We start from the raw sequence: 10,412 nt of genomic DNA on the forward strand, positions 1-10,412 counted from the left end.
ACACAGGCACGGGGAGAACATGCAAACTCCACACAGGGAGGCCGGAGCCGGGCTCGAACCCACGACCTCTGAACTGTGAGGCGGACGTGCTAACCAGTCGACCACCGTGCCGCCGTTAATACATCTTCTCAAGGTAAAATACAACATATTGATGAGATCATTGGCCTTTATCGTCTAACAGAGAATGCAAACTTTTGTCTGCTTTTGTTTTAATTTACAGCTAGACATTTGGAGACATGTCTGAGCTTTCCGTTGTGTCCAGCATCTACTTTCCTCCTGGCCAGTTCTGGTAAGTTTCATTTCATCAGATATGAAGGATACCTACATCAATCTTGTTACTCATTGGATGGATATGTTCACACAGTTTCAAGTGAGAATGCTTCTGCGCTTCTCGCCCGTCCTGGTAAATGGTCAGACTTTGAAAAAAACTGCTTTATCATATAGTAATTGTTGCAAATGCCATGAATGTTTTTGCCCTCATTTCACAAAAATTAAAGGGTACTTAAATTATTTACACTTACTCATTGTGCATTTATATGCCCATAGGTAAGCGGAAGAGGGACAGAGAGAACCTCTTCCTGGATGTCATCCAACGGATGGATGAAAGAAACCAGGAGGCTACGAGGGCCACGTTCATGGAGGAAATCGAGCTGCGCAGGCAGGAGCTCCACATGCTTGAGGAGACCAGAAGGCAGGAGCTCCGGAGTTTGGAGGAAAAACACAAACTGGAGCGAGAGATGATTTGAGAGAGCAGAAGGCAAGACAGGGACTTCCAACTGGGCTTTCTGGCGATAATTTGCAAATTGGTGGACAAAATGGTCCAGAAGCAATAATTTGTTCTGTCATTTTCAAATCACTCATTTGTTGTTGTACAGGAATAAAAATTGAAATGCATAATGTATTCTTTTTTTTAATGAAAAACAGGTCATGCAAACACAAACTCTATCAAACCCTTCTGACTGCTGCATTCAAAAACTCCATCATTAATGCACAGGCATGCAGCCCCTCAGCTTCCACATGTTTGTCATGCTGTGTGTTCGATACCGCCACTTGCTGGACAGGAGGTGTAGTACATGACTGCCCTCCCCGACTGGCTTTCATCATCAGTCCAATTTGAATAATATTTCTCTCCCACTGTCGCTGAGTGTGAACGCAAATTGGTGGGCCACACACAAATTCTTACTACCAAGAACTCCCGCTAGCAGGAACTGGAAGTTCTTGGGCTGTTTGGTCTGAAAGCCTCAAAGGGAGTGATTGATTGGCGCATCAAGTTTTATTGATAACCTACCTATACAAATTTTCTTCATTTCTGATATTGGTTACTCCATTTAAACTTTCTTCTCTGCCTGTTCTGCCCACATAGTTGGTTAGAACTGCCAGAGCTGTGCATTTCGTCTATGTGACGGACCGGTCCGTCTATCCGCTTATGACAGACGGCCGTTTTGCTGACGGTTTACAAATTTCGGGAACATTTTTAAAATAGACAGACAAAGCATTGTTAGAAGCCCATGTATTTAATCCGTGTTTTGTCTGTAGTCCTTCTTTAGTCTATTCATCGAAGCCTGGCCGCGGCGAGGAACAATAGCGAGTTGTTGTTGCTTGGGGGACAGATTTGAGTGATGGACCAGGCTGTGAAAGCAGTGAGTCACTTATTCAAATATTGGCCAGCGGGAGTGGGAGGGGTTCCTCGTCGCCAGTACGCGCCTTTTGTGTGCACTGAGTAAGACAATCTAATGTTGTAATGTGTCTTCAATGAGCGTTCTGCTTGTCTGACTGTGCTCCGCTGAATCTGCTGTTGAATGTTCATTTAAATAGAAGAACTAATAAGTTTCAAATGTTAAGAAGAAAAAAAGTGTGGTGTTTGTGTAAATGTTAAGAAAAGAAAGAATTTTTTTTTTGTTTATTCCTGTTTATTTGAAGGAGTAGACGTTCAACTAAACGGAGGAGGTGTAGTAATAGGTTTATGGGACTACATGTCCCACAAGGCTTTGTACTTGGGGGAACCTCCGGAGTTATTACTAAACGGAGTGTTAACAAGAACTCACGGTGTCTCGTGTAATTATTATACAGTGTGGACTTTTTTTTACAACAGCAGAAAAGGACAGTGCCAAGTGTGATTTGTGTAATAAAGTGCTCTGCTACTGTGTTAACACCACACATTTACACAAACATATGAAAAAAGCTCACCCTCAGAGCAACGAGCTGCAAGTGAAATTGAGGGAGGAGGAGGAGGAGGGGGGAGATCCCAAGCCAGAACACCCCCGCGGACTCAGAGACTACGTACTCTTGCAGAGGCTTTTCAGCCCAAAAAATCAACAATAGTTGTTGTAGTAGAAGTATTTTTTTTTTTTTATAGTGTTAAAGATTTTTACATTGTATTGTTTACTCTATTTGCACTTTGTGATTTTATTTACAAAATATTGTGCAATGGAAGGTATTATAGTTGTCAACTTGACATTTTTATATTTGTATTTTCGTAACATTGCTGCTTTTTTTTGTTTGACTCTTGACATTTGTTCTGAAACAGTTGTAGTAGAAGTATTGTTTTTCTACTGTTAAAAGGTTTTTACATTGTATTGTTTACACTATTTGAACTATATTGACTTTATTTTCAAAACATTTTGCAATGCAATGTATTTTAGTTGTCATATTGACATTGTTATTTGTATTTTCGTTACATTGCTGCCTTGTTTGTTTGACTCTTGACTTTTGTTGTGAAACAGTTGTCGTAGAAGTATTTATCTTTTTTATATTGCTAAAGTTTGCATTGTAATTATTTAATAAAAAATAAAACATTTTATATATATCCATCCATCCATTATCTATACCGCTTGTCCTGGAGCCTACCCCAGCTGTCTTCGGGCAGTAGGCGGGGGACACCCTGAATCGGTATTCAATGTAGAGTGTCCAATCAACCTACCAAGCATGTTTTTGGAATGTGGGGGGAAACCGGAGACCCGGAGAAAACCCACGCAGGTACGTGGAGAACATGCAAACTCCACACAGGGAGGCCGCAGCCGGGATCGAACCCACGACCTCTGAACTGTGAGGCAGATGTGCTAACCAGTCGATCACTGTGCCACCCTATATTATATATATATACATATATATAAAACATAATATACAAACTCAAGGGGGATCAGAACATTTCCAAGCAAAAAGTATCGGTATCGGCCAATACTAGCCTATAATTACTCCTAACACACACATACGTGACATAACACCCACGCCGCTGCCAAACTAGTTTGCTTCGCAGCAGCAAAGAGCTGCATGGTAGATCCTCTCCTCAATGGCAATAAATAAATTGCCGGGAAACTGGACGTCATCGCAACATGTGACATAACGCACAGCTCACGAGAGAGAATGCGGGCGGCGTGGTACACACAGTAACAATTTGTGACGTGTGTGCAGCATGTGTTGCAGACCTGTCGCCAACAAGTCTCACACCACAACGCGTCTGTCACGTGTAAGACGACAGCTGTCGCCCGCACCGACGCGGGAGTATAATGAAGCCTTATAAAGAAGCCTTTCGCCGAGTAGGTTGAGATGAACTTTGGCCGCCTCGCGACCATGTCACACGCATGAGGGTCGATTAGTGGCCCGGACTAAAATCCAACTCCGCCCTTGCTTAGTCCGTCCGTTTTTTAAAATGTGTCATCCCCCGTCCTCCACCCCAAAAATGGGCGTCTCCCAGCGACGGATTGTTCCGCCCCCGGGACGGAGTGCCCAGCTCTCCTGATTAATATTGTGTTTGTTGAATAGGAATTAAGCAGCAAAAGCTACCTGTTTTTATCCATTTCAAGGTGCGGCCATTTTGTCATCACATCACAGTCGCTCAGGTAACAACCAATCACGGCTCACCTGTTTTTTTTTTTTATAAGATGACCGTGATTGGTTGTTACCAGAGCCCTTCAGCAACTGTGATTTCATTTTCATTCGACAGCAAGTGACAAAATGGCCACCGCCTAAGATGGATACAAATGGATTGATTTTGCTTTTGAACTCATATTCCACAAACTCAACTATAATTAGAATGTCCTGTTTTGACTAGTGGTGGCACATAACAATTTTTGTCAAGAAAATTTGGGGTTGACTTTCTCTTTAAATGAGACTCCAGGAGCCAACCAGCGCAGACTCCAGTTGCCATCTGGTGGCCAACTGGTCTCCAGGCCTGCCAGATCAGCCTTGACGTTCAAAAACCATTGAGAGATGCTGGGACTGCTTGCTTTTCTCTTTATTGTTCTTCTTATAATTTCTTTCTTTCTTCTCATTCCTTTTCCATTACGTACAATTAAAAATGCAAACAAAAAGCATAATGTTCACAAACGTTGTTACAAGCAAGACAAATGACATCTGATTTCATTCACATGTTTAATATAAACAATTAAAATAAACTTTACAGTTACTAAGCCACAGTGGTTCTTCTGGCTGATAAAAGTGGCTTTGTGTCTTCAATTCAATACATCACATTTAATAATAATAATAATAATAATAAATCTTTATTTGACAAGGACAATGCAGCCAAACATAGACACAAACTTGCAGCTGATGTGATGCATATAGAGGTTATAGCTAATGCTAGTTCTCAACTTCGGTCCCCCGTTGGGCTTTTCCACAACATTGCAGTACAGTATAGGACATAAATTATAAATTAATTAACAAAACAGACAACTCAGTAATGAATAAACAAATATTGCAGTATATAACATAAAACCTTCACATAAAATAAATAAGAGCAAAAACAACATGTTTTATGATTCAATAAAACCACAATAAAAAAAAACATACACATCATTAACAGGTGAGTACAGTTTTGTTTCTTCTTTAGCCAAGTTTTACTTTTGGAAGTGAAAGTATTAAAATGCAAAATGGATTTTATTTCTGAGGGCAGTGTGTTCCACAGTTGACTACTTTTATAGGAGAAAGCTGATTGCCCAAAGGTTGTCCGACAAAAAGGAATCTTGCTGTTTTGGTTTGAGGAGTTTCTGGTTTTGCTGTTTTGCCTTTCTACAAATTGACTGAGTGGCTCAGGTGCTAAGTTATTTATACATTTATAAATTTATTTGAGAAAACATAAATCTCTAAAGCTGTCAAAGCTTAGGAGGTTATATTTTTTTAGAATATAGCAGTGGTGGTATCTGATTGCTTTTTTATCCATTACTTTTAAGGCTTGATTATACAGGGAACAAATGGACTTGGTGGCAGTGGGAGCCGCTTGGGACCAAATTGTCATGCAGTATGACATGAGAGAAAATCATGGCATGCATGCACGTCCGCCTCACAGTTCAGAGGTCGTGGGTTCGATCCCGGCTCCGGCCTCCCTGTGTGGAGTTTGCATTTTTCTCCCCGTGCCTGCGTGGGTTTTCTCCGGGTCCTCCGGTTTCCTCCCACATTCCAAAAACATGCATGGTATGTTGATTGGACTCTCTAAATTGCCCCTAGGTGTGATTGTGAGTGCGGATGTTTGTCTCTGTGTGCCCTGCGATTGGCTGGCAACCAATTCAGAGTGTCTCCCGCCTACTGCCCGAAGACAGCTGGGATAGGCTCCAGCACACCCCGCGACCCTTGTGAGGATAAGCGGTATCGATAATGGATGGATAGATGGATGAAATGGTTAGACAAATAATAAATATTGAAATAAACACTAAAGTCACTTAATTAATTTCAACATAGTGAAATAATTGAATATCTATAAAAATAAATGAATATTAATATGAGCAAACAAATATTGAGATTAAATTAAATTAAAAATAAATATTGAAACATTGGGCGGCACGGTGGTCGACTGGTTAGCACGTCCGCCTCACAGTTCAGAGGTCGTGGGTTCGATCCTGGCTCCGGCCTCCCTGTGTGGAGTTTGCATGTTCTCCCCGTGCCTGCGTGGGTTTCCTCCGGGTACTCCGGTTTCCTCCCACATTCCAAAAACATGCATGGTAAGTTGATTGGACTGTCTAAATTGCCCCTAGGTGTGTTTGTGAGTGCGGATGTTTGTCTCTGTGTGCCCTGCGATTGGCTGGCAACCAATTCAGGGTGTCCCCTGCCTACTGCCCAAAGACAGCTGGGATAGGCTCCAGCACGCCCGCGACCCTTGTGAGGATAAGCGGTATGGATAATGAATGAATGAATGAATATTGAAACATTTTTAATACATGCTAAATACATATATTGTAATAAATGATGAAATATCCCCCAAAACATCTAAATATTAATATGAATATTGACATTTTGGGATGGATAGAAATTAAATTACAGCATATGTTCCTAAATATTGAAATAAATCAACTTAAAATTTAAAATAGTATTCAATTTAATATTGATATAATTATACACATTGAAAGAACTGAATAAATACTGAAACAAATACAAACTATGACCTATGTAAAAAGTATTTAAATATTTAAATAAATATTGACATATTTTGAGAAATATTTAAATAAGCAAATTGAAATAATTACATGAAAATCAAAAGCGGTATAGATTATTTATTTTATTTTTTTTAAGTTACTGAACCGATCAATCCATGTCAACAGTCCCTTTGAAAGAAATCAACGAGCAAATTCAATCAACTTGTGTGAGTATTTATTTACATTGGATGCTTTCTTGAAAGATGAAACGAACACGCATTGGAAACGAGTTGTCTTTTTGTAAACTAATACCGTATTTTCCGGACTATAAATCGCATATTTTTCATAATTTGGCCAGGGCTGCGACTTATACTCTGGAGCGATGTATGTGGAAAATTATTAACACATAGTTGCAGTAGAACATGATTATCACTGTCAGGGCTTGTTAGTGCTGACTTGTATTTATGATGATTTGTCTCCCTCTGCAGGCGCTTTAGCGTAATTGAATCTGTCCCCAATATAACTTGTCTTCTTATTGGCAGATTTAATCCCGCCACCTCTAGTTCATAGTTCAAGTAGTCTGCTAAGCGACATGTTATCTTGACGTGTTTAAAGCCATTTTACAGCTTGGTCAAGCTGTAGAGGGAGACAAAACATCATCAATACAAGTCAGCACTAAAAAGCCATGACAATTACCTCTATATTAATTTCACATGTTATCATAATCCACATAAAGAAACATAAGATAAATCCTTAAAACTATTAAAATGCATGAATAATTTAAAATCTAATATTTTGTTAAATACGAAATTACAATAGTAGACAAAAGCCAATTTACGACTTATACTCTAGTGCGATTTATATATGTTTTTTCCTCTTTATTATGCATTTTATGGCTGGTGCGACTTGTACTCCGGAGCGACGTATAGCCCGGAAAATACGGTAATTGAGCTTACATCCCAAGTGAGTGACCAGCTGAAATTTCCAACAAGGTCCAGTTGTGTTTGGGTCCAGAATGACGGGACTGTAGGAGAGTGTCTCCTTCATTCGTTCCAACATGTTGAACGCGAGGTTTCCCACATGTTTGGCTTCGTCCAGCAGAGCTCCTGGCAGCCGCTCGGACTTGTCGGGCAGCTTCTGGATTCTGGTCATTGCGGTCTTGAAGTTATTCATGAAGGAAACAGGGTCAAAGGTCAGCTGCTCCTCTGTGCTTCTGATGGCGTCTGAGAGAGCTGCCATGTCTCTGCACAGAGCCTCAATCTTCTCCTTCATCCTCTGACTCTTCTTCTGTTCTTCCTCCCTTACAGCAGACAACCTGGCCTCCTCCTCAACATGCAGGAAGCGATGAAGATCCTCGAGATGCTTCTTTATCTTGTCTTCCACCTGCTTCCTCTGGTCCTTCATGAACATCATTTGTTCATTTCAGTTGTCTCCAATCTCATTATGATCTTCTGGTCTTTCCTTTGCGCCCTGCAGGCCTTCCTGGAGTTTCTCTTTGTGACCTTCGGCTCCATCGAGGGGAGGGAACTTGTGGCCAATGTGGATTTCTGCATGCATGCAGATGTGGCACACAAACTCCTGGTGGTCCACACAGAAGAGTTTCAGTTTCTCTTTGTGTAAGCTGTAACTATCCTTCGCCTCCACTGAGGCTTGTAAAAAGGCCGCACACATATTCCTCAGGGCCAAGTTTATTATTGGATCCATTGAACTCAATTCAGTCCTACAGACCGGACACATTCGATCTCCTTTCTGCTCCCACCACTGCTGCACACACGCACAACAGAAGTTGTGACTACAGGATCTTTAAAAATGTCCAAACAGGTTGGACATTGGACATCATCCTCCACTCTTCCAGGCACGGTGCCTTCGAAGACACAGACTCAAATTCCCTCTCAGGAGAGCCACAGTGCGTCTGCCTCAGTCACGAGTGAAGGAATTGTCAGGCCGGAAGTGCACTTCCTGCTTTTGTTTTCAGACGTGCCCACAGCAAAAAGCACACAATTATTTGGGATCACATGAAAAGCACTTTATTACCACTTGTACAAGAACATTTCAAACCAACAAGTCACACGGGACAAAAAAGTGAAGAATGAAAGCAAAAAGACAGCTGTCAGGGAAGTCCACTCGGAGGTGGTTGCTCCTCCAGTCTGTCAGCCTCTGTGCCCCCCTCGTCCTCCTTTCATTGAGTTCAAGCAACATAAATTCAGAGAAACAGACACACGACAATAGAGGTACTTCCTCTTTGTCTGCACTTTGCAACTGTTGGTGGTTTAACCGTCAACTGCTAACAGCATCCTGTTTCACACTTTACACATATAAAGGCAAAGGTCTGCTGAAAACACCATCAACAAGTCCGAGTGTGCGACTTAGATTGGCAGCATTGAGGTTGTGTGCGGAACAGGCCGTAGAAATGCTGTGGTGGCATAATTGACTATTCATTCTACTTTGTTCTTCCTAGAATCAGAACGATTCAATAAAAATTGCCAGCATTCATTAATAAAAACAATGCTTTCGAAGCAAACATTTTTTAAATTACCAAAACGTTCCATTAAACGTGTAATTGTTTTATTCATGTTTCATCTTTTTCATTATTCAAGTTTATATTTATTTCTTTTAGAAATGAGTAGATGGTTTTATTCATAGCATTCCTTAGAAAATCAAGATGACAAAATTAAGACGACTTCAGGAAACTTAATGTATCATGCATATTTTTTCACATTTTAAAACCATTCCCGGTGTATTCATTACATGTCTGTGTGATGAATTTTCAAAATTCAAGTTGTCCAGTATTTGTACAGTATATAAAGAAAAACGAAAAATGAGCAGGGTGGTCGACTGGTTAGCACATTAGCACATATGGTCGATGGCATATTAAAGTGATTTCAATATCATGGATTTTACTTATGGTGGATGTGGTCTGGAATGTAATCCCCCACCATGCGGGTTTACATTTCAGCAGGGAATGGTTTCAGCAAATTGATTTTTTATGATTTTCTAGTTTATTTTAAATACTCGGTGATAATCATTCTGGCTGGGTGTTGACAACACTCTTATCTGACGTTTTTCAAAATTCACAAGATATTTATTTTGACTTTACACGTCAATGATAAAAAATGTTTATAATTTTTAGGAATAAAATAATTTTTTTAGGTTCTCTTAATTTAGTGTTTGTTTTGAAGAATGTAAATTTGGTATTTTTTTAAAAGTGCGTTTGTCATCTCAATTCAAACTATTTTTTTCGATTGTTGGAATATAATTTGTTTCTAATTTAGTAGTCCCCAACTGTGGGTCCATCGTCCATGACCGGTCTGCTCTATCGCAGCGGGGCGTGGCCTGCCTGACTTCCGCCGCACGTCAACTCCAACGGACGGTTTTTCGTCACAAAACAAGACACCCTGCGCTAAATCATTCTTTCTGATTTAGTGCTGAACCCACTGCAGCTTCCGCACAGGACGTCCATCAATACTTTAACGGACTACGACAACATTTATTACGTCTTTGTGTCCGGATTAGCTCGTCTCGGCGCGCGTCGATGTTTCTTGCCTAGTTATCTTATTTTACCTTAGCTTAGTTTAGCTCGCTTGCCGCTAACAAAGAGAAGCACGCAACTCATCGTCAAACAGCGATCAATAAGTGCGAATTTGTTGGGATTGTCGTGTGACAATGTGTGCAAGAACGACACTAAAGTACAAGGAGGAACTTCGCAGAATAAAAGAAGAGAACGAGCAACATCTTCAACTGCTGGGCGAAGTTTGCAAGCAGCCTCGTGTTGTGCTACACCGAGCAGGTTTGTACACGTCTTACTCCCATTTGCTTTGGAAAAACAGGTCGTCATGACAACACCCATTTTCATACATTGCCCAACGTATTCAGAATAAAGTTGAATAACAAAACTGAAATTTACCGAAAAGTGCATTTTCCCACTCATTCATCGCTGTGATATGTAGACTTGTGACTTAATTCACGTTTGGGTGTATGCTTGCGTCACACTAATAAACCTTCGTAGTTTGTGCAACGGGACAATGCCTCGGTAATACAGGCTAGTTATGAATGATGCGGACTACAAAG

The 10,412-nt window shown here is 40.6% G+C and overlaps 1 protein-coding gene and 1 pseudogene across 2 annotated transcripts in view; one reads left to right on the plus strand and one right to left on the minus strand.

Moving 5' to 3' along the window:
- Positions 1-6,975: 6,975 nt before the first annotated feature.
- LOC147126924 (E3 ubiquitin-protein ligase TRIM35-like) lies at positions 6,976-8,182 on the minus strand (annotated as a pseudogene).
- Positions 8,183-9,703: 1,521 nt separating this feature from the next.
- LOC147126925 (uncharacterized) overlaps positions 9,704-10,412 on the plus strand; it is an 18,238-nt gene continuing 17,529 nt past the window's right edge. For both annotated transcript variants that reach the window (XM_086022147.1, XM_086022146.1), the window contains exon 1: positions 9,704-10,131. In XM_086022147.1, the coding sequence (XP_085878273.1) occupies positions 10,008-10,131 (124 nt within the window). In that variant the 5' untranslated portion in view covers positions 9,704-10,007. The remainder of the gene's footprint in view (positions 10,132-10,412) is intronic.

The sequence above is a fragment of the Filicampus tigris genome, chromosome 22, assembly GCF_054856515.1.
Source record: "Filicampus tigris isolate MCC_2025a chromosome 22, RoL_Ftig_1.0, whole genome shotgun sequence".
NCBI classification, from domain to species: domain Eukaryota; kingdom Metazoa; phylum Chordata; class Actinopteri; order Syngnathiformes; family Syngnathidae; genus Filicampus; species Filicampus tigris.